The following is a 26,740-nucleotide window of genomic DNA, read 5'->3' as shown; positions in this document are numbered from 1 at the left end:
AGGCTGCGTTAGGTTAGGACGGTGCACAGAGATGGTGTTTAAAAGTCCCCTTAGAGGGCGCCTGGGTGGCTCAGTGGGTTAAGTGTGTGCCTTCAGCTTGGGTCATGGTCCCGGGGTCCTGGGATCGAGTCCCACATCGGGCTCCTTGCTCAGCGGGGAGCCTGCTTCTCCCTCTGCCTGCTGCTCCCCCTGCTTGTGTTCTCTCTCTCTCTAACAAATAAATAAAATCTTAAAAAAAAAATTGACCCTTAGAAGGAAAGTTTGAGCAGACAGAAATGGTGTTACTTTCAGAGATGGGAATGGCATGCGGGCACATTCAAAAAATAGCGAGTGGGCAGGTTTAGCCAAAGCTTATCTTCTGAAATAGGAATGGATGCGGCCCATGGGTGGACTGAGATCTTACGAGGTCTTCAAAGCTGGGATGAGTGATCCCTGTGTAACTCAACAGGTGACAGAGAGTCCCTGCAGGGTTCTGAGCAGGGAAGGAAAGTGACATTGACCAAGCTAGCAGACGGACAGGAAGAAAGCGACGGGAGCAGGGACAATGGGCCAGACTTCTCGCATCTGGCCCCGCAGGAGGCAGTGAAGCTTCCCCTGGAGGGGAGGCAGTGGGGATGGGAAGACAAGAACCATGTAAGAGATCATACCCAGTGCCCGGTAAACCATGTTCAGACCATAGCAGTCGGTGAAGAGTGGGGGGGAGGGAAGGATTTCGGGGGCAGAACCTGTAGAACATGGCTGCTGAATGGACCTGAGGCCCTGGAGATCTTGCTGGATGAACCGTCTAAAGGTCTTTGTTTCCTACACCGTAGAGGCACCGGTGGTTTGCATCCTTTGGATTTCAGGTTCCAGATCCTTCCTTCATTCCGCCAGGGGAAGGACAGAATAGGGGACGTACTCACCAGGCTTCTAGTCTCTCTGAAACTGGGGGTTAGACCATGAGCAAACAAGCACAGACAGATCGAGTATCAATGGCTGCGCATATTTTAGGGCGCTCCAGGGTGCAGGGAGCGAGGGGGTGGGGCAGAGCTCCCTGTAACAAGGTGACATTGGACCTGACATCCGAGAGACCGCGGGCCCCGCCGTACTGCCGTTATAAGGAAAGGGTGTTGAAGTCGGAGGGATCGTGGGTTTAACACCCGAGGTGGGATCCGCCTGGCACCTTCCATCCCAGAGGCAGCGAGACCAGCGAGTGAGAGGGCGAGGGGGAGGGTGCTCTGGGGGAGGCGAGCTTCGAGAGGGGTGGAGGGTAGCCCAGCAGGGGAGGGGAGGGGGCAGAACGCGGGGGTGGGGAGGGGTGATGGCTATGGGAAGGTGTTGTGAGTGTCCGGTGGGGGGTGTGGGGGAGGTCGGGGAGATTGGCCGAAACCCCTGGTGCACAGGGAGCAAACGGCCTGCGCTTCGTCCTGAAGCTCCCGGGAGAAGAACGCAGATCAGCGCTCCTGAGACCTTGGCTGCAGAAGATACTCGATAACTAATTCATGAGCTCATTGCTTCTGCCAGAATCCCGTCATGTCGCTGAGTGTATCTCGGAAAGATGGAAGGGCAGACTCTTGGCTGCTGTGTGGGGCAGCTGCACCCACCCTCGGCAGCTCGGAAAGCACGGAGCCCCCAACAGGGCTCTGTCCGCGGCCCCCTGTGGGTCCCTCCCGGCCCTCGCTCGTCTGTGACCGGGAGCGGTGTTAAGGGTCCCGTGCGTGGCGGCCTCCGTTACTCCTGTTCTGTTTTTATAATCTCAGCCTTCCCTGGGCTTGGCTTCTGGCTGCCAAGACCAGGCCGGGGCTGCCTAGGGAGAGACACTTGTGGTGACCACACGTCTCCCTTCTCTTGGGAAGGCACCCTCCAAGCATCTCCAAAAATAATGGGAGGGCCCCCCCTCCCTGGGACACTACCCTGCACCTGCCCTTTGCCATCGGACCTGACTTCCCAACCCCCCCGGCTCATGCCCCCGCCAGGTTTTCTAAAGCCCCTCTTCCGGTCACTCTCTGTGGCCCAGATCCGAGGAGGCCGTCCCTTCCCTTCCCTCTCGGGGACCCTTCCCATCGCTGATGGAACCCAGCTTTCTGCCCCTCCTGCTCCTCCAAGCCCATTCTGCATCCTTTCAATAGCATTTGGCCAGAATTCTCACCTTCCCCGTCTGCCCTAAGTGAGAACATGTTCATGAACTTGATTGTTTTTAGATGTGAAAAGTGTCCCTTCAGGGGAAATGCACAGTGACATCTCGCATCCCTTCCCTAAGGCAGCGGGTACAGCTCAGGGGAGAGCCCCCACGCCTCCCCCTTCACCTCAGTGGGAGGGTCGGCGGGAGCTGGGGTCGGCCGGAGCTTTCCGAGAAGAGCGAGCGGACTGCAGGCCTGTCTTGTGTCTCAGCTGTTTGGGGCCTCTCGGACGTGCCGGCTTCCACACGCCTGCACATTCCCTCTCTCAGGGCAGCTCTGAAGTGGACCTGCTCACGTCTGTCTCAGTCCGTGGGTCGGACGACCGTTCCTTTCGGACAGACGGGGAAGGTGTGCAGATCCCGTTTTCCTCCCCCGAGGAGATGCAGGGCACCACACACCTGTGCAAACCGTGCGAAGACACGCCCGGGCCTGCTGCCTCTGGGGCGTCGCGTGAGACTGAGGCGCCGTGTGTGCCCTTGTCAAGGTTGCGGGGCCACAGCCTCACGCCGGGGACTCTAAGGACCGTTTTTTCTCGTGGCATCGGAGTAAGAAGTTACATTATTAGGATGGGAGCTAAGTCTCTGAAGCAAAGAGTCCCAAGCTGCGGTGCCTTGAGCAAGAAGTTAATTTTCTGTCACAGAAGCATCCAGAGGCGGGGGCCCCAATGGCCTACATGGCACAGTGAACCCCACGATGAGGCTCCTGTCTCGGGCCCAAGTGACTCCCGTGACTGTTGTCATTTCCCAGCCGGCGATAAGGGACAAAGGCCAGGGAGCCCACGCCGGTTCTGTGTTAGGAGGATCACGGCGGGTCGCGTGTCAGCCGCGGGGCAGGAGGGTGGCAGACGCCGCGGCCAGGTGGCTGGGGAGGGCAGACCCGACCGGGCGTCCGGTGGCTTAGCAGACGGGAGAAGTCGTGTGGCGGTCAGGGAGGAGGAGAGCGCGCTCCGGCACGACCCCGGCTCTCAGCTCCCCCAACATCGGCTGAGCGGCTCCCGCGGGACAGGGTTTGTTTTGGGAGAGGGACATGCGGATGGACACGCGCACACGTGTGTCCGCGACACGACACAGCATGACAGGACGGTGGCGAGGTCCGCCTGGAGGCGTGGGGTGAATCAGGAAGGACTTCCCGGAGGCGAGGCTTTCGCAGAGGCGTTCCTCTGCCTCTCTCAGATGCTGGCACCAGCCCGAAGAGGGGACGCCTCTGGTTTCCCCAGGAGCAGAGAGACACAGTGGGCTGAGACTCCCGCGACACAGTGCCACGGACTGAGCACCGCAACGAAGGACACGCGTCGTCCCACAGATCCGGGGCTGAACGTCGGAGGTCACGCTGTCTGCAGCGTCGAGATCCTCCCTGAGGGCTGTGAGGGCGACCCTGTCCCAGGCCTCTCTCCTTGCTTCTTAGACTTGACCATCTTCGTGCTCGCGGGGCGCACTCCCTGTCCGTGTCCGTGGATGCGTGTGACAAACTCTCCCCTCTTACAGGGACGCTCCTCAGACTGGGTTGGGGCCCAGTTCAGTGACCGCATCTTAAACACGTACATTTGCAATGATCCTGTTTCCAAGTAGGGTCACACAGTGAGGGACTGAGGGTCGGGACTTCGGTGTATGAACGGGGGTGGGGGAGACGGCACAATTCGTTCCCTACTGGGGGCTTTGAAGAAAAGTTGGAGCAGAAGAGTGAGGGTCTCCCACCGCCTGAGCCTGCACCGGGCCGCGAGCCGCGTGCCTGGCCCGTCCCCGGCTCTGCAGAAGGCAGGAAGGCCAAGGCAGTCGCCTAACGTCCTGTTAGGAAGGCAGTTCCTTCAAGACGTGTCATCCGTGCACGCTTCCTGACCCGGATTGAGCTTTCTCTAACGGGCTGGCCCTCCGGGGGAGCTGGAAAACCGACAGGGTTGATGTGCGGCTCCGTGGCACGGCCGGACACACAGCTCGGCCAGCAGGCTGGTAACGGAGAGCGTCTTCCATGTGATGAAAGTCCTCCAGGGTGTTTCAAACAGTAACGACCTGGGCAGGAGGGGCAACATGTTATCAGAAACACCATCTTGGTGATGAGCAGCTTAAGTCTTCCAATACCCAATTAGCAAAGGCTGAATATTTTTTTAAGTTTGCAGAGATGGAAAATCTGTGCTCAGTGGGACCTCTTAGATAGCAATTATAGCAGATGAACTGGGCTCTTCACCAAGCATGCGGTGAGCACCTACTGTGTGCCAGGTGCTACTGTAAGTGCCCAGCAGTGAAGAAACAACAGAAGTCCTGTCTTCTCGAAGCTTCTGTTGTAGGTGCCCCTCATTACCCTCTGGCACGAAGTTAGGGAGGCACCTAAGGGATCATATTAAATACCCCATCAAAATCAGGACTTCAGACAAGTAAAGGCTACCTGACCTTCGGCTCAGGTCACAATCCCATGGTCCTGGGATCCAGCCCCACGTCTGGCTCCCTGCTTGGGCGGGGAGTCTGCTTCCCCCTCTCTCGCCCCATTGTCCCCCTGCTAGTGCTCTCTTGATCTCTCTGTCAGATAAATAAATAAAATAAATAAATAAATAAAATCTTTAAAAAAAAAAAAAAGTAAAATCCAAGAGGCTCCTTGCCCAGCCTGAAAAGGTTAGATGAGTTGTACAAAAAGCATTCCTGGCAAGCGTTAACTTTGGAGCTGGACAACCTTGAGTTTCACCCTGGCAGTGCCCTTGGGTAGGTCACACTGCTTTTCTAATTTTACTCGTGTCATAATAGAGAAAAATGGAGGTAATATGCCAACCTTGGCCTCCCAGAACAGTTAACAGAGAAAACTCGGTGTATACAAGCAAGCCTGCAACAGTGTTCTGCACATGGTAGGTGCTCAGTGTCGGCTAGGTTGAACTGGGAAGGCTAGGTTGAACTGGGAAGGCTAGGTTGAACTGGGAAGATCAAGCCTAGAGCTCTCATGTGCTGCTAGTGGAAATAGAAAAACAAAAAAATATTTTATAAACATAAAACTTATATTTATAAAATATTTTTTTATTTTTATTTTTATTTTATTTATTTATTTATTTTTATTTGTTTATTTACAGCATAACAGTGTTCATTGTTTTGGCATCACACCCAGTGCTCCATGAAGTACGTGCCCTCCCTATTACCCACCACCTGGTTCCTCAACCTCCCACCCACCCACCCCCCGCCGCCCCTTCATAACCCTCTGGTTGTTTTTCAGAGTCCATAGTCTCTCATGGTTCATCTCCCCTTCCAGTTTCCCTCAACTCCCTCTCCTCTCCATCTCCCCATGTCCTCCATGTTATTTGTTATGCTCCACAAATAAGTGAGACCATATGATACTTGACTCTCTCTGCTTGACTTATTTCGCTCAGCATAATCTCTTCCAGTCCCGTCCATGTTGCTACAAAAGTTGGGTATTCATCCTTTCTGATGGAGGCATAATACTCCATTGTGTATATGGACCACATCTTCCTTATCCATTCGTCCGTTGAAGGGCATCTTGGTTCTTTCCACAGTTTGGCGACCGTAGCCATTGCTGCAATAAACATTGGGGTACAGATGGCCCTTCTTTTCACTACATCTGTATCTTTGGGGTAAATACCCAGCAGTGCAATTGCGGGGTCATAGGGAAGCTCTATTCTTAATTTCTTCAGGAATCTCCACTGTTCTCCAAAGTGGCTGCACGAACTTGCATTCCCACCAACAGTGTAAGAGGGTTCCCCTTTCTCCACATCAAAAACCCACTTAGTTTGGCAGTTTCCTAGAAAGCAAAGTAGGTACCTAACATATAGTGCCACCATTCCACTCTTAGAGATTTATCCAAGAATAAAAACATGTGCCCATACCAAGACTTGGGCACAAAGGATCATAGGAGCTTTATTTGCAATAGCACAAAACTAAGAATGACCTAAATGTCCAACAACAGGGGAGTGGAGAAACAAACACGTTGTTTGTTTGACACATTGATTGTATGACACAGCCGTACAATCGAATACTACTCAGCAATAAAAAAGAAAAAACTATTCAGGCATTCTGCAATATGGGTAAAACTCAAAATAATTGTTAAGTGAAAGAAACCATGCATAAAATAGTATATAGTCTATGATTCTAATTTGAAAATAATTACAGAAAATCCAACCAATCTGTAGTTAAGAAAATAATTGTTTTGTTGCTTGGGATAGGGTAGGGGACAAGGAAGGGAAGAATAGGAGAATTACAGAGTGTCAGGAAATTTGGGGGGTGATGGATATGTTCACTACGCTGATTAAGGTGATGGTTTCGTGAATGTGCCAAAGCTCATGAAATTGTGCACTTTAAATATGTGCAATTTATTATATGTCAGTTTCTTCTCGATAAGAAATGTTAAGAAAAGATCAATTCCAAGCCTTGCTTTCCAAGAAGGAAAAATCTATCACGTTTCTTAATCACTCTCAGACTAACAACGCGTATGAAGGGAACAGGGAAGTAGGTGACCAGTTGACTGTGAGAATCCAGACAAGTATTTCCTCATGAGCTGTGGGGATAGATTCACAGCAGGGAAAGAGATTTAAATTTCTCAGTGCAGACAGTCTGAAGTTATTAAATTTTTAAAGAATGTATGGATTTCCGCCTAGATCCACAAGACAAAGCGTTAAGACAGGGGGCGCATATTTTGCCTGTCAACAGCTGTTGTAGCAAGCGCAGAAATATCAAGTGCCTCCTCATCAAAAGAAAATAATGCCCCAGTATTCAGAAGGCTGTTGTATCTAGGTAACAAATTCCAGATGATAAAGAGAGTTGCAAATGTAAACCATGCGGGTTGATTTTTTTTTTTTTTTTAAGAAAGATAAAGCCAGTGATATTGATGTCCCAGTTAAATGTAAAACAGTCAAAGTGGAATCTCTGGATTTTTGTTGTTGTTGTTGTTTTGTTTTTTTGTTTTCTACTGAAAAGCCAAACTGGTTTTGCCAGGATTAACAGTAATAAATAATATGTCCCAGGAAACAGCAAATGAATTTCAGGACCAAACCAAAAGACTAGATTCAATGGATTAATAACCCAACACCCAGAATCGGAAAGAGGAAATTTGCGCTGAGGGAATAAAAGATGTGGTTTTGTTTCAGTCTTGGCTGGCACAGCCCATGAGCCACAGAAGCCCTAAGACAGAAGCAAGAATTCTGGGCTGTTTTGCTAAATGTTGCGGGACATTTAAAAACATAAGATGTTACTCATTTGTGAACTATGTTGGCATTATCTAAAAATCACTTGAGTTTTTTTTTTTAACTTTTAAAACAAGTCTGAAAAAAATTGAATGTGCATCCTCTTTATCGTGTTATGAAAGGATGCTGGTGTTTTAGGTCACTTAAGAGTTGAGATGGAATGATCGCACCAACCCCACAGTCATGCACTAAGGTTTTGTAACTGCCAGCCTGGCCCAAGTGGTATATGAGAAGCGGGAATTCATAGACCAGAGAGTTGAAAGGGACCTTGAAGAATATCCACTGAAATCATGGAGGCCAGGCTCACCAGCCACAGAGAAAAGCTTGTGTGTAGCCAAGCCCAAGACTCGAGTGTTCGAAAGCGAAGCCATCACACAATATTCAAAATTAGGACAGGTTTCCAGAAAGAACTATGAGGCTATGGGGGCATATAAAACTTAGGAGAGAGGAGTTTGGAGACTAAGATAATGGCTCTACATTTCACAGATTTGACCTGCATACATAAACCCCCAGAGAAAGGAGAGGAACATTTATTGAGCACCTGCTGTTGGCTTGGCGCATAGCAGAAGCCAGATAATTCCGTTAACACGTGCTCCCACGGAACACATGCTGTGGTAGGGAAGAAGACACACAGACGACTCTAGCACTAGCTCTCAGAGAAGCGCGTAAATGCTACCAAAGATCTACAAAGGGCTCCATCTGGTGAGAGCATGGCATTTCTCTGGCATTAGAAGTGTGGCTAGCGTTCAGACATCCTTTCTCTGGTTCTCGCTTCCCCTTCTGCTAGGTACCCAGATTCGTTCCTTTACTCAAGCTGACCTGACTTCACGCAACATTCAGTACGTCCACTCCAGCGACTCCGAGAAACACTCCGACGCCTTCAGCTTTACGCTCTCTGATGGCATCCGTGAGGTAGGCAGGGCACGCCGTCCCCTCAGGGAGTGGGTTCCGATTCGGAAGTCTTCTTTGAAGGGGGTGTGCAAAGCAACTCTGCGAGCTTCACTGTCCCCTGCTCTTACCCAAAAAGAGTGGAGAGAGACACCTACCTTCTACATAGGTGGGTGCCAGGGACAAGCGTCCCACCTGCGCTTTCTACCGTTTAGGTGACGCAGACCTTCCACATCACCATACGCCCTGTGGACGATTCGCTCCCTGTTGTACGGAACCTGGGCCTGCGTGTGCAGGAGGGTGTGAGGAAGACCATCACCGAGTTTGAGCTCAAGGCGGTGGATGCGGACACAGAGGTAAAAGCAATCCCCTCGGTTCTCCGGCTGAATGAGGGCTAATCTGTCACACTGGGATTCTGTGTCCCTGGGGGTCGGGCAGGGTAGCGAGGTTAATGCAAGCATCCTTGAGAGGTTAGAAATCAGAGGACACTGTGGCCTTCTGGAAAAGAGAAGCTAATATATTTGAGATTGAATTGTTTTTAAACCCTTTCTGAACTCCTAGATACATTTACTCTCTCCCCTGATTACCAGGAACAATCCCTTAACATGCTGATTTGATAGATGATAGAAAATGAGATAGATGATCTTTTAGCCAGTTTTTTTCTTCTTTCTTATTGGAGCAAACAAGGGTTTGGGGCACCTATTCATTTTTCCTGTCATTTACCTCCTTCATTCAGACTTCTCCGGATGACAATGGAATATTGCGATTTCCACATCCTCCAAGAAGTAGGCTTTATTCAGTGAAACAGGGCACATAGAGACTAAACCCTTATTCTCGTGATGCTTTCAGACTCTAACGTTCTGGCCTGACCTAGCTCTCACAGAGGGTCATCGCCTTGTCCGTTGGTTCTCTGAGTACCCTTCCCTGTGCTAGCGCTCGTTTTTTCACTTACTCTCAAAAATACTGATCACCTGGTACGTGCCAGCCTCTGCTCCAGATGCTAAGGACAGGGCTGTGAACCAACCCCACTCCAGCCTTAGGGAGTTTTCAGCCTTTGGTTAGGGGAACAGTCAAGAAAGAACATATGATACCATGTCAGAGATGATGAGGGCTATGAATTAAAGAATAAAGCAAGATAAAGAAGCTGGAGATTGGAGGGTGTGTTCTTTTGGACGGATGGTCAGAGAAGTCTCTGAGGAGCTGGTGTTTGAGCAGAAATAACATGAAGTCGAAGCAAGCAATGCAGTTGTCTGAGTCACTCTCGGAGCAAAACCAGGAGCACAAAGGCCCTGTGGTCAAGTGTGCTTGGAACCTTGGAGTCACAACAAAGGAGCGAAGAGGCTGGTACCAGGGAGCCAACAGGAGGAAAGAAGGCAGCCAGAGAGGAACCCTGCGACTGGGTCACAGAGGAGGGCCTCGCTGGCGGGGGTCAGGCCTTTGTATTTCATTTTCAGCTGGGGACAAGTCACTGGGAAGGCTTGAGCATGGGTTTCTACATCTTTCATTTTTCCTTCGGTGTCTCACCCTCGAAGCTGCAATTAGAAATGGGAAATTAGCTTCTGTTTGAGGCATATGGGATTCTATATATGAGAATTTTGGAAAATTGGGGGGGGTGGGAAGTTGGGAAGGAAATGAGTAGTTATAAAAGGTCTAACTCCTATCATGCTAGTAGAGGTAAAAAAACTCAGGTTTTCCCCTATGACCCCTAAAAGACAAACTTAAATGTCTTAGTCTCACCCCAGCAGGCACCAGAATGTAAGTTCAAGTGTAATACCCAATACAGTGTCTCTCCTCAGTTTTATTTTTGATATGTCTAAAGAAAATGCAATTCTTACTTCATAAACGTCTTTAGGTTTGACCACCCTTGACTGCCTGCCGGCCATCCCTCACAGATCTGGTTTGGGGCGCCTGGGTGGCTCAGGCGCTTAAGCGTCCGACTCTTGGCTTTGGCTCAGGGCACGCTGGCGAGTTGTGGGATGGAGGCCTAGGTTGGGCTGGACGCTCGGCAGGGAGTCTGCATGAGGCTTCTCGCCCTCTGCCCCTCCCCCGCTCGTCAAATAAATCAGTAAATCTTCCGAATCAAAGCAAACCTGGTTTCCGTTACACAGTTCCCTTCTCCTCCTTGACAGGCCGGGTCTGTCACGTTCAGGCTTGTGCAGCCCCCGCAGCACGGCAGCGTCGAGCGGACCAACGGGCAGCGCTTCTGGCCGGCGTCCACCTTCACCATGGAAGATGTCTACCAGAAGCGGGTTAGCTACAGCCACGACGGCAGCAACTCCCTCAGAGACCGGTTCACCTTCACCGTGGCGGACGGGACGAACGCCTTCTTCCTCGTTGAGGAAGGAGGGAAAAAGGTGAGGCGTGCGCCGTGGAGAGAGAGGCAGCGTGCGCCGGAGGTGGTCCAGACGCCGAATGGCGGCATTTCTCAGCCGAGAATAGCATCGTTTTTATTGTCTCTCATCGGGCCTGGGCAAGTTGGTTAACTTCTCGAAGCCTCAGCTTTCCATCCGGGAAATGGGTACAACGCCAATCACCAGCTTCAGTTAGTCTAAGGATCAAAGGGCACAACAAAGGGTGACAGCGATTGTCCCTGTGACGGTCATTATTTCTCTTGCCCTGTGGCCCACCGTTGGCTCGTTTCACCGTTCTTTCATCTAATTCGAGCAGCTAATCTCAAGGGTTCTAGACTGTCTTTCTGTTTTATGTGTGCCCTCAGCCAGCCAGAGTTTTTCACCCTCATGAAGAATAACCTGGTTAGGAGTATGGCTTTCGCCTCAGAAAGACACTGATGTAAGTTCTGGCTCTCTCACTAACTGGTTGAGATGTCTGTAAAATGGGGATGGCGTCTGTCCTTCTGATGTGCATCGAGCACTTGGCCCCCTGCCTTACGCAGGCAGCGTAGGGCTCTGGCTATAATACCATCATATGTCACCCCGCTGTCATCGTTTTAGGACCTGCTGGTGAAACAGGTGAAGGTGTTTTTCCTTTAAGATCCTGCAGTTTTGGTCAAAGCTTTCCTTCCCTAAGAGACTCGCTCTCTTCCAAGGTTCAAGTGTCTGGAAGAAACTTGAAGGTGGCCTCTCCGTCCCCATCCCTGCCATTTCTCCTCACTGCTTCCTTCCTCAGCCGGGTCTCCGGCGGGTCCTCACCCTCCTCTGGCAACAACGGCGCCCGTGGTGAAAGGTGGGCCCGAGGCCCCGCCGGCATCTCGCAGGTCCGTGTCTGGCTCAGAAGCGGTGTGAGCAAGCGATCCCGCCCTGCTGTGTTTCTGGACACCAGAAGGGTCAGCCCCTCAGTCCTGTGCGGTCCTTCCCTACCCGGAGGCTGATTGGGAATGATCCCTTTCCTGGAAGCAAGATCCCCCGCCTCCTCTAGCGACAGTCTGAACAAAGGTCATTCTCTGCTGGCCCAGGAGTCCGTGAGACGGCTCTTGGCGTCTCCTGCCATTTTGGTGTCCGCACTGCCTCACCACCTGGCAGGTCATTGTTTTTATTTTTTCTCTTCTGAACCGTGGCTGCTCCCCCTTCATTTGACTTTCAGAAGAGAAGAGAGATTTCAGGATGAATCAGCAAGAGGGCTTCCTCTCTGGTAAACATGAAAGGTCATGGTAGGTCTCCAGAGGGACCGTACTATTTTTGAAATGGAAATTATTTAGGAGGGTTGCTGAAGACCGAGAAGCCAGCGTCTTGCTGCCCTGCGTGCTGGCGTGTGCCTTATCCTCCCAGAAACAGAGGTTCTGGGCCGTATTCACTACATCCGTGCCGTGCGTGCGTGTACATGTGTCTGCATGAGAATGGAATTCTAGACCAGTGTCTTTTCACTGGTCCCACAAATGCTTTCCTCTGCCCCTCCCCCCCATATGGACAGTTCCCTCGCGAGAAAAAAAAAAGGAAAGAAAATCTCCTCCCGTGATATTTCTTCTCACACCTGGCAGAATCCCACCTGGAGATTTTGACATTAGCACGTGAATGCTAAGATCAGTCGGCCTCTCCTGAAAATTTCCACAAGAGTTACCGAAAGGAAAATACTGTTTGCTGTTTCACCTCAGGGCAATATTGAACCCAACTAAGGAATGCGTGGGTGTGTGAAAGTCAACTTTTCTTCTCACATGGTCCCCACTTGATGGATCAGCGTTCTTTGTGCCTCATGCCAAGGGTGATAAGCAATGGAGACGGGCATGGCTGCCCGTTCTGAGGTGCCAACAGATGTCAGGAGATCCAGCTTTGTGTGGGTAGGACCTGACATATTTCAGAGGTCCGTGAATGATGACTTCTCTCTTTTGGCTTCCCCCACAGGTTAAGACAGCGGCACCTCAGCATTTCCAAGTCGACATCCTCCCGGTTGATGATGGCACTCCCAGAATTGTCACCAACCTGGGGCTCCAGTGGCTGGAGTACATGGATGGCAAGGTAAGGCCTTTCCATCTGCCACACTCACGTGAACCAATGCGGGCTAAGTCCTTGTTTGTGACCACACAGGGATAGAAGTCCAGCTTGACTCATGTTTATCCCTCCCTAAGGGAGCTGATTTTCCTAAGACTGGCAAGCTCCATGACTTTGGTTGGGATTGTATGTAGTTTGAGATGTTCTTACAGAATGACCCCCAGAAGACAGAAGCTCAAACAAGGTAGAAGTTTGTTTTTTCTCTCACATATGCGGTGGCAGTAAGTGGGCAGTCCCGGGCTCTACATGACCTTTCCGAGACCCAGATTCCTCTGTCTTGTTATTATGACGTCTCTGGGTTGTTGCTGCTCACAACATAGGCAACGTTCCTCAGCTGCTCCTCGAGATTCCCGCCCATGGGCAGAAGAGAACAGAGAAGCAGAGGGCAGGGAACTTGGTTTGAAGCAGGTGATACAGAAATGAAACACATCACTTGGGCTCACGTTATTCTGGCAAGAATTTGGTTCTATGGCTCCGGCTGTTGCATCTCAGAGGCTGGGAATAGAGTCCCTCGCTGGCTAGGCTAGAAGTTTGTCAACTGGAAGAAGGGGAGGATGGGTTTCGGGGAATATCTGGAATATGCCGTAGATGGGAAAGAAGTGGGTATTTTGTAGGGGAGTATCCTCAGAGGACTTCTAGTTTAGAAATTCCTTTCTGCTCCTAAATCCCAGTTCGGTCATTTTAAGGTAAGCCACGATTCTTACCTGGTGACCTGTCGGGCATTAAATTCTCATCCTCACCCAAACACACATACTTCTCCAGCTCAAGAACTGATACTTCTTTTGTGAGGGGTATTCCCTCTAGGATGTGGATTTACCCGTCTCCCTGGAGCTGACCTGCTGTCTGTCTGAGCAGCTGCTATGCTATAGCTTTCTGCAGAACTGGTTGGGGTTTTTTTTAACTTACTACAGCTTCCTCTCGCCCTTATTTGGTTTTCTTCCTCATATTCAGAACCATCCCATTCTCTTGTCAACATTCTCCAGTTGGTTTTTGACTTCCCCCTTTTATCCTACTGCAATGACTCTTACCAAAGTCAGTAATGTCCTTTATTTTGCCAAGTCCAAAGGTCACGTATCTGTCCTTATTTTACTGGATCTATTATGATTTAATACTGTTGACCACCCTCTTTTTCTCTCAGCCCTTTACTCTTACTAAATATTTGTTGAATGAATGAATGAATGAATGAACAATTTTAGCCAGTGTATTCGGACAATATCGGGATATCCTGTATTTATCTTACTCAATTTCAAGAATTGTGATTAACTCCACTAAGGTATAACATGGCCACATTCCCTGTATTTTATCATTGTTTCAAAGTTCCAACTTTCCCTAATGGCCAAACTCAAATCCCACCACCTCAAATCCCTCCTCCGATCCAGATGGAATTAATCTCTCCCATCCCCAAAAGTGTACAGTACTCTTTTTGTATCTCCCGTTACAGCTCTTGCCACAATTACCCCGCTCACCAGCCTTTCTTTCCCAACAAAGTGTGAACATCTCAAGGGCAGAGGCTGGCACGGTTGCAGTCCTCGTAGTCTCTTCCATCCTGACAGAGTTTTCCATGCAGTAAATGCACTCAGTAAATCATTGTTGAACTGAATTAATTCTGAGTCAGAGGGTCTCGGTCTGGCTTTATTCCCACCTCAGGCATTAAATTTAATGGGTTTCTATTCCAGGCAACCAACTTGATCACCAAGAAGGAACTGCTGACCATGGACCCGGACACAGAGGACCAGCACCTCATCTATGAGATAACAGCGGGCCCCAAACATGGCTACGTGGAGAACAAGCTCCAGCCGGAAAGAGCAGCTGTCACTTTCACACAGGGTGAGGACATGGGGGACCTAGAGATGGGAGAAATCGCTGCTAACTTTCCCCGCCTCCCAGATGTTTCTCAGGACCACTTCTAGCTACTTACCCTCAAGTCATTGATTTGCAAACAAGTCGATCATTGAGTGTCGAACCAGCCAACTTCGAATTTTTACTTCTCCTGATTTCTTTTTCCTAATATTCTCAGTTGTGGCAACAGAAAAACAAAATTGTCTTTACTGTGCTTGCTCAGTTCCCCGATTGTTTTAGGTTTGGCGAGATTTGGTGGCAAGACCACGTTGTTGACCTGAAGCACGGGTTGACTCAAATGTTACATCGGTTCCAGGTGTGCAGCTTGGTTTTCTTTCAAGACGAAAGAACAAAAACGACCATATTTTATGAAATATCTGTGATCCTTTGTGGCTTAATTTTGTTCTCGAAGGGTCATGGGTTGTTTCTTAAGTCTTCAACAAAGAAATTAAAATCAACAGACGTACATTACTCAACAGAAATATTTTCCTATTTGAATCACATCAAGTGGACCCTTTTGTATTTTAGTAGTCTTTTTTTTTAACATTTTATTTATTTATTTGTCAGAGAGAGAGAGTGAGAGCACACGCACAAGCAGGCAGAGAGGCAGGCCGAGGCAGAGAGAGAGCAGGCTCCCCACTGGGCAAGGATCCTGATGCGGGACTCGATCCCAGGACCCTGGGATCATGACCTGAGCCAGAGGCAGCCGCTCACCCAACGGAGCCACCCAGGCATCCCTGTATTTTAGTAGTTTTATAAACATGTCAGACTCTTCCAGGCTTCTTTTGAGGATGGACCTGACCTTGAACAGTCATTGCCCCTTACAACTCATGCACCATATTTCCCTTGTTTCCCTGTTCCCAGTCTTGTGTTCTCTCCTGGAAGAGGAACTTTAATCGGTGCCATGTATACGGGCTGTTTTAATTCAACCCCAGCTTCTCATGGTAGCACATACCTTCAAAGAACCTTATTTAGAAGGAAGTAGGGGCGAGTGTGAGCATGTGTACCCAAAGCATGGAGTCAGAGACTCTCTGCCAGTGCTCAGATTTGCCTCTAGAATTCCAGAGACTCATTAAAGTACTTTTTGGTCACAACCCTGGGATTCTTATTTTACAATAGCATTGGGGTATTTCCTGGATGTAAAGACAACTCTTTGTCACACGGAGCTGTGGGATTTTATTTTAAAATCTGGAAGACACATTTATTTATTTTTAAGACACTATTTAGTTGGTTCCTGGGAAATTAAGTTCTGGCTACAACCCATTAGAAGAGTAAGCTGTGTCTGTCACGTGGAATGTACGAGGCTGTCTTTCCCTCCCCGGGTTAATTCATACTGTGTTTTTTTCTCACAGAGGATGTGAACTTGGGATTGATCCGTTACGTGTTACATGAGGAGAAGATCCGTGAGATGATGGATAGTTTTCAGTTTCTGGTGAAAGACAGTAAACCCAATGTGGTCAGCGACAACGTCTTCCATGTTCAGTGGTCCCTCATCAGCTTTAAATATACCAGGTACAAAGGTTATTGGTGTTCGTTCTTGAGAAGTGAATCGGGCGAGCAGAGGAGATCAGATCGATGTCTGTGGGGGTCCGCTCTGGTCATCTGATGATGGTGCTGGCGGGAGATAATGATGATAAAAATGATTAATGTCACCAAATGTTTTTTAATACTAAACGCACCGGGCACGTGACATACATCGTCTCGTTTAATTCTTGCAATTGGGAAAGCAGTGCCATTGTTGTCCCCGCAAGAACGAAGCAGTGAGACGGAGAGACGTTAACTCATTTACCCGAAATCACGTAGCTAACAAGCAGTAAAACTAAGACTGAAACCCAATGATCTTAACCATTGTGCTGTACTGCGTCTCCTACAAGTGTTTTCGCTTCAAGTTTTCGAAGGTGATCCAGTAGAACTGATAAGAAACAAAACACACATTCAGTACCGGCTGAAAGTCATCGCTGACCTGTAATAACAGCGCCTTGGCCTCACCCTCTGCATTCTCTGTTCTCGGGCTTGTGTTCTCCCCTAGCTCCTTGGTGTTCATAGGATTATATGTCCTTTGGGACAGATTCATAGCTTAATATAGATACTCTCTAAGGTGCTTTTGTAGTCTTTGTGGGGGGGGGGCAGGGTTGAGAGGCAAACAGACACCAGTTTTGGTAAAGGTAGGCAAGCACAGTCTGATTTTATAGGTCACACTAGACCTAGGATTATAATTTTGTGGAGCAAATAATTCTTTAAGTCTACATTTCAGAGACACACTATTCTTTTTTTTTTTATATTTTATTTATTTGACAGAGAGAAATCACAACTAGGCAGAGAGACAGGCAGAGAGAGAGGAGGAAGCAGGCTCCCTGCGGAGCAGAGAGCCCGATGCGGGGCTCGATCCCAGGACCCTGGGATCATGACCTGAGCTGAAGGCAGAGGCTTTAACCCACTGAGCCACCCAGGCGCCCAAGACCCACTATTCTAAGAATAGCAAGTTCTTGATAATTCAGATGAAAATTGGAATGGAGGTGGGAGATAACATACAAACTTGATTTCATGTGCCCTAGACCTGGGATGTCCACTCTTCGTCCCACAGACTTAGAGAGTTTAGTGGAATATTATAATCAGTGTGTGTGTGTATAGACATACACACACACACACACACACACACACACATTTTGCTGTTATTTCCCTCTTGTTTGTATCTCCTTAAAAATTAAATGAATGGACAGTCTGATCACTTTTTCTGGACAGCCCGCCAACGCTTAATGGGCTGAATAGCACAGAGTGTCCCAAAACTGGCGCTGAGGACTGACCTGTCAGAGGCGCTTTGCTGGCAGCCCTCACCACAACGAGACAGAAGCCCCAGCCCAGTGCTCAGCCTCGGTGATGAAAAACAAGGCCTAGCTCAGGCCACTCGCTCATGGACAGTTTGTCTTCTACCTGCCAAAGCAATACAGACTCGTAGCAGCAGCTAAGTTAACCCTATGTCTTAGTCTATTCGAGCCACAGCCTAGACAGCTTATAAACCGCAGAAATTCATTCCTCTTCGTCCTGGAGGCTGGGAAGTCCTCGATCAAGGGGCTGACATATTCAGTGTCTAGTAAGGAACCTTATCCAGGTTCAGAGGCAGCTGTTGTCTCCTTGTGTCCCCACGTGGTGGAAAGACCAGGGAGCTCCGTGGGACCCTCTTGTCTCAGGGCACCAATCCCATTCATGGGGGCTTTACCCTCATGACCTAAACACCTCCCGAATATCAGCACACGGGAGCTGGGACTTCAACGTGTGAGCCAGGGGGACACGGGGAGTCCATAGCACCTTGTCACTCCGCAGTGTCGCAGAGCTCCGTTTGTCTGAACACCGTCGTTCCCAGGCCCCGTTCTTATTTTCTTGTCCCTGCCACCACCCTGCCTCCCTGGCACGCTTCCAGTCCAGTCGGTCCCCACCATCAGCTGCCTTCCCAGCCGCTGTCTTTCCCAAGAACCCAGGGTTCCAGTTGCTCCCCGCACTGGGCAGAGATCATCCTTCCTCTGTGCTTTGAAACGCAACGTGCGTAGCTCCTCGCGCGGCCGCCTTCTGAAGCCCTGTCAGCGCGCTCTGAAACGGGGCAGATACCATTCCGCCTCCCCAGCCTCCTGGGCCCCTCGGTGCTGCGACGGTCCCAGGTGACCGCCTTCCCCCGCTTCATAACCCGGCTTCTTCGAGAAGCCAACCGTCCTGTTCCCTGAGGTGCCTGACGCCGCACTCCACCCGAAGAGACGGGCGATCCACAAGGGGACTCTTCGCCGCCCCGGCCCAGGGTCTCCGAGACCGCCTTTCTGTGTGTTTCTAGCTGCAATGTCAGTGAGACGGCGGGGTCTGTCAGCGTCCCGGTGCAGAGGAGCGGGAACCTGAACCAGTACGCCATCGTCCTGTGTCGAACCGAGCAAGGCACCGCCAGCTCCGGCTCCCGGCTCGGCTCCCCACGCGGGCAGCAGGACTACGTGGAGTACGCGGGCCAGGTAGGTGGGCCGGGGCTCGGTCGCCGGCGGGCGCCAGCCACGGCTGCCCTGTGCTGGTGGCAAGTGTGGCACCCTGCCCTAGTTTTCATCCCCCTCCCGTTCCGTTGGCGCCCTTCAAGTGCTTTCCTGCCTTCCCTCCCCACAGGCCGTAGGTCTTCCCAGTCCGTCTCCTCTTCGTGGAAGTTTTTTTTTTTTCAAGATTTTCTTTATTTATTTGACAGACAGAGATCACAAGTAGGCAGAGAGGCAGGCAGAGAGACAGGAGGAAGCAGGCTCCCTGCTGAGCAGAGAACCTGATGTGGGGCTCGATCCCAGGACCCTGGGATCATGACCTGAGCCGAAAGCAGAGGCTTAACCCACTGAGCCACCCGGGCGCCCCCTCCTCGGGGAAGTTTTAACTGCAGAAGTTGGGTTTCTAGCTTCTCAGTCTTTACCTGTTGCTTCATGACCAGAAACAGTCTCTGAGGCCTGGTGTTCTACACAGGGCCTTTAGGATCCAAGGCCTTTCTCTCCCCTCATCTTCTCTAACTGAAGGAAGGGAAGAGAGAGGGTGGGGATGGTCCGGAGGCTCCCGGGATAGGCTGGGGGAGAGATGATGGGCGCCTGAAGTCAGTTACGGAGTGAAGCCGGAGACGCGTGGTGGATTGAGCAGACGAGTGAGAACTGCTAGGACCTCACAGCAGATGAGAGAGCGGGCAGAAGCGGGAGATGGATGGTGACACCCCTTTCCGGAGGGGGATATCGTCCCAGGAGCAGGTTTGGAGAGGGGCTGGTCTGGACTGTGCTTGGGACAGGCCAAGCATGAGGTGCCTGAGATGTGAGGGGACGGCTGTGTTGAGGTCCCCGTGAGAGCCGCTGGGGTGGAGGTGCCTGGACAGGTCTCCACCAGAGCGGTGGGAACCAGCACGGGGATGGGGACGAAGCAGACGGAGAGAAGAGAGTGAGCACAAGAGAAAGGAAGAGGACGTACGGTAAACTCCTCTATGGCAGGATACCCCATGGTGGTCATCGTTGGCACATGGGACAACGCCGGCACTTAGTAGGTATTTCTTCAATGTTTTTGCAAAGTAATTTCACTATTCTTATGACAGCATAAATCTCTGTAAAGGGGAGCAGGCTCTCTCTTTGAGGCGTTTCAGCTGGACGGAGGTCAGATTTAAATGAGGAATTAGAAAAGAACAGATAAGCCCAGGAGTCTTTTAGCAAAGTAATGAGAAAGAGCTCGTACTGGTGTTTGTTCAGGAAAGACAAAAGGCAGTGGGTTCCGTAACTACATAGAGGTCTAGGGGTGTTTCACTTAGTTGGGAGTGTTTTCAAATGGGGAGCTTAGTAAAACTTAATTTGATTAGTTGATTAGATATGGAATAGTAATTTTCTGCTGATGAAAATTATGTATTTTTCAGATTTGTGTGTCCCTAGGGGTTTATGACTCTTTTACACATTTTAGCTCTCTCAGTTTATACAAAGTGCGGTCCAGGCCTATTTCCTACCCTTTTAGTTCTGGGTAAATCCATAACCCTGGTTCCTTTTCAAGGTTTTGTCTTTATCTTGCACAGTAAAACCAGAATAAATCCCTGCAAGTTCACAATTGTGTGAATATAAAATAAGTTCTCTGTTTCATAACAAGCTAAATTCATTTACATTATAGATCTACCCCATCTTAATGGCAAGGGAGTTAGTTAAATATAAAGTTAAAATTCAGTCTGGTTTATTCATAATGTAACTTGCTGTGGCTTCGAACTCCATCATTCAGTACGCTGAGATTCCGTGTCAGTTTTGGTTGTGTAAGCTGTGTGTGGATGGTGATAAGGATAACATTTCACATTTGTTCAGTGCTTTAAAATATACTTCTCGCTTTTGTTATACATTGTGTCTTATAGTCCTCCCAGTAAATACATGACGTAAGTATGTGAAATTGTTATTTAGCTGATAAGGAATTTGACATTTGTAGAGATTCATAGACTAACCCAGCTTAAGGCCAGAATTTCACACTCCCCAAGTTCAAAGATCTTTCCAGGTAAACTTGCCCCAAATAGAAGGGGACCTGAGCAGTCAAATGACTCTTGCTATCCCAAATGAATTCACAAAACAGGATATAGATAGTTACCAACGTGTTCTTCCACAGTCACCAAAACGTAGGAGACGCCGTCGTTCCCCCGGTCCCTATGCGGTCCATCAGCCCCAATGTGTAGATGGATAGGAAGAGGTAGCCATGGGTTCCAGGTGATATGGCAGGAAGCTGGGGTGGAAGGACCAGCTATTTCGTTCAGTGTTCTGCCATTAACCATGGGTTCTCTGTCTTCCGATGGTGCTCTCGGGGGGCGAGCAGGGGAATCTGAGGCACCGTAGAACTCCTTGTTGTTTGCTTTGTGACAGGTGCAGTTTGACGAGCGGGAGGACACCAAGTCCTGCACGATTGTCATCAATGATGATGACGTGTTTGAGAACGTGGAGAGCTTCACCGTGGAGCTCAGCATGCCAGCATACGCCCTATTAGGGGAGTTCACCCAGGCGAAGGTCATTATCAATGACACTGAGGACGAGCCCACATTAGAGTTTGATAAGAAGATCTACCGGGTCAACGAGAGCGCTGGTTTCCTATTTGCACCTATTGAAAGAAAAGGTCTGTTGGTGCCAAAGGTGACAAGGAGCTCTAATAGTAGCTACCGTTTTTCGAGTTCATTCTATGTGCCAAGTGCTCATGTATCATATTAACTTCTGTGTGTAAGTGCTTTACATGTATTAGCTTATTTAAATTCCCAGAGCAACCCTACTAATGATCCTACCTCTAGTGAGTCCTATCAGAAGGCTTCTCTTCTTCGTTCAAGTTGTTAACGCTCCCACTTACTCTTTAATGGGACTAGAAGACTGGTTATATTTGGCCTTGCAAATTATTCATGAGTTTAGGATTCTTAATCAATCACCCAGTCTATCAAATATTTAGTAGCCTTGGTCAAGGAGGGACGTTTGTAAGAACTGGCTTCTCATCTTAGCTTTGGAAGACAGAAATAGATTTACAGGTTTTCCTATGTGAGTGTCATGTACAGAGCTCAGATGAGAAATAAGCCGTGTGTGAGGAATAAAGGGCAATGCTTGAGGGATTGAAAACAAAACAAAGATCATGTGCTTTTGTGATTGTGCAATACTGAAACTTTAACCTCATGGATAGTAAATCCCCATTCAAAGCCCGAACATGACTATAAATGAGGATGTCAGGTTTTCTATGGAATCTGCTGACTGGTTATTAGTGTGACAAACACCGTAGGTAGCAGAAACCCTTGCTGATGCCCCTTGGAAAACAAGCAAGCCCCATCGATTGCTCTGGGCCAGCAAGCCAGGACCAGAACAAGCTGTCTTCCAGGGACATGGCAGCACTAATAAGAAAAGTCATTTGTACAGAGAGGCAGGTTTTATTTTGTTTTGTTTTTTCCTTTTTTTAAACAAGCTGGTTTCTCCCTGGGAATTAAAGTGCAGAAGTTTATTCAGAAAGGCAGTGAACTGTGCTCAGAGCACTACCTTCGGGACACAATTACTTTGCTACTGAAAGTACCAAATATGTCTCTTATCTTTCTCCCCACTGTGGTCTTAGATGGTGAGCAATGAGTCTTGTGAATTAACAGAGCACAAAATTCACAGAATAGGAAATCCATTTTAAATTGTTTGGTGAAGTGTCTGGGGTATGTTAAATCCTCATGTGGTTTATCCCACAGGCTTAAGGAGCTGCAGAGCAGGAAGGGTTCATGTCAGCGTTGGAACAGAAGCAGTGGTAGAATGTGTCAGAGGGAAGCAAGCTTCCCAAATTATCAGAGATTTCCAAATTTGTGATGCACTCACTCAAATGCTCTCGCTTTCTCACCATCTGTATTTCAGGGGACTCAAGCAGCATCGTTTCTGCAGTTTGCTACACCGTCCCGAAGTCGGCTATGGGAAGTAGCCTCTATGCTCTAGAATCGGGCTCTGATTTTAAATCTAGAGGGATGTCTCCTGACAGCCGTGTGATATTCGGGCCTGGTGTCACCATGTCCAGCTGCGATGTCATGCTCATTGATGACAGTGAGTATGAAGAAGAAGAGGAGTTCGAGATCGTCCTGGCAGATGCTTCCAGCAATGCTCGCATTGGACGGGTGGCCTCGGCCACGGTGCTCATTAGTGGTCCCAACGACGCCTCCACCGTGTCCCTGGGCAACACGGCTTTCACCGTCAGCGAGGATGCAGGTAATAGAGAGCGTCTCTGGGACTCCATCACCCATATCCTGACCCCGTTCTCGGACAATTTCCTTGGAGTTTTCAGAACGTTCTTAAGACATTTGAGAATGCCATTCCTCAGTGACACTGTTTTCGGCCCGCGACCTATAATGATAGGCGTTAAGACCAAGAATGGAAGGTAGTGAAGAGTAGGGAATTCCATTCACTTTTCTTGCTCTGGCTCCCGATGGCAGGGAGGGCTCTGGCTCAGAGACTCATTACTGGATCTCTGTGGTCTGGAAGGAGGGCATGATGCTAAGCCTGTTGACCTCTGAAATCAGAAGTTGTGATGTGCTGAGGACGGAGGTAAGTTATTAGCATGCTGCCAGCTGCCAGGACAAAATTAATTCCGAAGTTTCAGTGTCCTGACCAATGAAACTTTCACATTCGCATTCGTATAACACCCCAAAGCAGTCCGTGGGCAAATTTCATCCACCCAGGCTCCTTCGCTCTTTTGACTCCACGAAGGTCTCAAAGTCGTCTGCACGCCGCGAGCAGACGTGCTGCCAGAAGGAGCCTCCGCTGTGGTGAGCACCCACGGACCTGAGCCACCTGGTCAAGGCCATTCACCTGTCTGAAGGTGAATGAGGGAGCATGGGAACTCGTATTTCCTGGCATTTACAGAACACCAGGCACTGGGCCATTTGCATTCCATGCGTTCTCGTGTATGTTCTGTAGAAAAGAGAACGTTACACAGAAGAGCAAATGGAGGCTCAGAAAGGTGAAGTCAAGCATCAGAGATCAGTGCTAACCTGGCAGAGCTGGGATTAGAACCCTGACCTCTCCTATACCGTTTCCTCTCCTCTACACTGAGTGCTCAGCCGTGACTACTGTAAGCTCGCAACTTACTGACTAAAAGACTAGGATCAGTGGGACTTTCATGTAGCTTTTCTCTGACCTTGCCTGTGAACATCGCTAAAAACCTACCTGTGTATCGTTAGGACGCGCCAAAGTGATGTTACAGTGGACCAGAAGATGAGCTTCATTCCTAAGACAGGCGATAGCACATAGGGTTAAGTAACGGCGTGTGCAGCCCTCAGATAAAATGGGGAGATCAACCCAGTTAGGAACATTTAATTAGAGACATTCAGCTTCAGGCCCCATGGAGTCCCCTAGCTGGTTCTTTCTTAATTGACTATTTTCTAGCTCATCCCTGAGGCCTTAGTCTCTAAGTTTCTTCTCCCAAAATAGGCTTGAGATGTTTTTCGATGGGCCCTCTCCAGTTTGTTTTTCTGCTGTGAACGGTGTCTTTCCTGAAACCACAAAACCACTTTCCCCTAAGGGCTGTCTCTCCAGTACCACCTCTGTGAGGCCCTCCTCCAGGTCTGCTCTTGATCTCAGTGTCGGTAAGACGGGGGTGGTGATACCTCCCGGCCTTCCTCAGAGGAAACAGAGGAGCACCACTGAAGTTGGCTTAGACAGGCTCCCAGAGTAAAGCTCTACCGCAGTGAGGGAGAACACTGTTCTGAAAACCCACTGGCTTCTGCCCCAACAGTGACCATTGACATCTCTATGGATCTCCATTTAGGTACAGTGAAGATTCCAGTTCTCCGTCATGGGACTGATCTTTCTACGTTCACTTCTGTCTGGTGTGCAACACGGCCCTCAGACCCAGCGTCCGCCACTCCGGGAGTTGACTACGTCCCCAGCTCTAGGAAGGTGGAATTTGGGCCGGGTGTCACTGAGCAGGTGAGCACAGAGCAGCCAAAGGCCAGAGGGGCCTGTTAGTGTTGTCTGTTCTGCTCCCCAAACTCCATAAAGGAGTCTAAACCATCCTTGCCTTACTACTGTGCGAACAAGAGAACAAAGCCAGAGAGGTCCTCTGCAGACTCTCCAAGTGACATTGTCAGCATCTAACTAATACCCATCACCACAGACTGAGGATAGGAACTACACTCTGTTGATGTAAACATCTAGAGACAAAACCCTTAAGGGTTTGTAATGAAGAGATTATCATTTTATGGATTAGAAAGACTTACTGTAAGACTTACACCAGAGAAAGCAATTATCATCTCTGTCCTGCTCTCCCGAAGGCAGGTGGGTGCTGTGTGTTGGACATTCTGTAAGGTTTACTTTGATTTTTCTTCTCCTTATATTTATATTTATATTATTTTTTAAATCAAGATATAACTGACATATATTAATTTCGGGTATATAACATAATGATTCAGTGTTTGTATTGCAAAATGATCACCGCACTAGGTCTAATTAACATCTTGGTTTTTCTTATAGTATTGCACCTTGAGTATCTTAGATGACACTCAGTACCCAGTAATTGAAGGGCTGGAGACGTTTGTGGTTTTTCTCAGCTCAGCGCAAGGGGCCGAACTGACCAAGCCCTTCCAGGCTGTCATTGCAATTAATGACACCTTCCAGGACGGTAAGTTATTGGAGATGCCAGCTCATGGCTCTGACTGTATTTCTATTTCTTCCTTGCCTTCCAAGTATGTGACATTGGAACGCATTCACATTTTCATTCAAGAATGTGTGTGTGTGTGTGTGTGTGTGTGTGTGTGTGTACGTGTGCACACGTGTTAGGTACCTACTGTCAGATAGAAATATGGGGGAGAAAGAAGCATTCATGTTTCTGGTGCCGTGCTGGGCACAAAAAGATAAATAAGCTTTGGGCCCTGTCCTCAAGAAGCTCACTGTTTAGTGGAAGAGATCAGACCGTTAAGCAGAAAAATTAGAACATATTATGATAAATGACCTAATAGTGCTATAAATCCAGTGCTGGGGGAGCAGAAGGGATTGAACAGCAGCTACATGTGGGAGAATCACAGATTTCACAAAGGATGTGATATTTAAACAGGTTTTAGGGTGTGATAGGAGTTCATCTAGTGGCTAGTAAAATACAGTTTTGTCAGATGGAGAGATACAGTATATATGAAGTATAGAATTTTGAGAGATGCTTCTCTGGAAAAGAGTGAGATGCTTGCTTTTGCTTTAAGCCTGGCAGGAGGTGAATAGAAGCAAATAGGTTGGGACTCCCACCTGCCTCCCCATTTCATTTCCAGTTCTAAAAGTTCTCATGCTGCAGCCCAAGGGACGTGTAAGTGGAGAAGAGCAGCAGATGCTTCTAAGCCGAGCGGTGGTGTGGTCTTTGTTGGAGGAAACTGACCCTGGAAGTCCTGTGGGTGGCGTATGGGAGAGGATAGACAGCAAGTATATGAAGAAGATACCAGTCGCCACTGAAGATGTAACAGGAAGATGGCCAGAAAAGGATAGAGGCTTCTTGGGAAGAGTTGATGAAATCTAGAATTGTCAGGTTCTTGAGTTGGGTAAGAAGATCAGGTCAAACATCCTTCCCTACAGCAGGAGGACCCTCATTAACATCCCCACTAGTCGATGACAGAGCCCATAATTAAACTCTTTCGGTGGCAGAAAAGTCACCATAAAAGGAACAGTCAAAGGGTGCTGGGTGGCTCAGTGGGTTGAGCCTCTGCCTTCGGCTCAGGTCGTGATCTCAGGGTCCTGGGATTGAGCCCCGCATCGGGCTCTCTGCTCAGTGGCGAGCCTGCTTCCCCCTCTCTCTCTGCCTACTTGTGATCTCTGCCTGTCAAATAAATAAATCTTAAAAAAAAAAAAAAAAGAACAGACAGCCCAGTAGGGTGATCCTTAATGCTTTCATTTATTTTTAAATAATTTGTCTATTTATATAGTCTTTAAAGTGACCCCAAAAAGGTATGCTATGAAAATTAAGCCTCCCTTCTATCCCTGTCTCCTGACCCTCTGGTTGTTCTAGAGACAACCATTTTCACCAGTTTGTTGTTCTTATGTGGGTCCTGCAAGAGAAATCTGTATATCATGCCCTTGAAAACAGAGAATACACATCTAGGCATATGCATACATAATACATTTATAATGCAAATGTCCAAAATGATAGTTTAGACCTAGGTTTATTGAGATCTAACTTCCATAAGTTAAAATTCACCCTCTTTAGTGGACAGTTCTATGGGTTTGACAGACGCCCACAGTAGTGTGCCCACTACCAGAGTCAGAGTGTGG

General features: G+C 48.8%; 1 protein-coding gene across 2 annotated transcripts in view; it reads left to right on the top strand.

The window, feature by feature from the left end:
- FRAS1 (Fraser extracellular matrix complex subunit 1) overlaps positions 1–26,740 on the top strand; it is a 406,500-nt gene that overhangs the window by 331,903 nt on the left and 47,857 nt on the right. For both annotated transcript variants that reach the window (XM_045993253.1, XM_045993244.1), the window contains 11 exons: positions 8,117–8,241; positions 8,433–8,573; positions 10,347–10,571; positions 12,513–12,626; positions 14,336–14,486; positions 15,851–16,010; positions 18,319–18,487; positions 20,864–21,110; positions 22,358–22,702; positions 24,261–24,421; positions 24,965–25,112. In XM_045993253.1, the coding sequence (XP_045849209.1) occupies positions 8,117–8,241; positions 8,433–8,573; positions 10,347–10,571; positions 12,513–12,626; positions 14,336–14,486; positions 15,851–16,010; positions 18,319–18,487; positions 20,864–21,110; positions 22,358–22,702; positions 24,261–24,421; positions 24,965–25,112 (1,986 nt within the window). The remainder of the gene's footprint in view (positions 1–8,116; positions 8,242–8,432; positions 8,574–10,346; positions 10,572–12,512; positions 12,627–14,335; positions 14,487–15,850; positions 16,011–18,318; positions 18,488–20,863; positions 21,111–22,357; positions 22,703–24,260; positions 24,422–24,964; positions 25,113–26,740) is intronic.

Source organism: Meles meles, chromosome 2 (genome assembly GCF_922984935.1).
Source record: "Meles meles chromosome 2, mMelMel3.1 paternal haplotype, whole genome shotgun sequence".
NCBI lineage: Eukaryota > Metazoa > Chordata > Mammalia > Carnivora > Mustelidae > Meles > Meles meles.
This window is presented reverse-complemented; position numbering and strand designations above follow the sequence as displayed.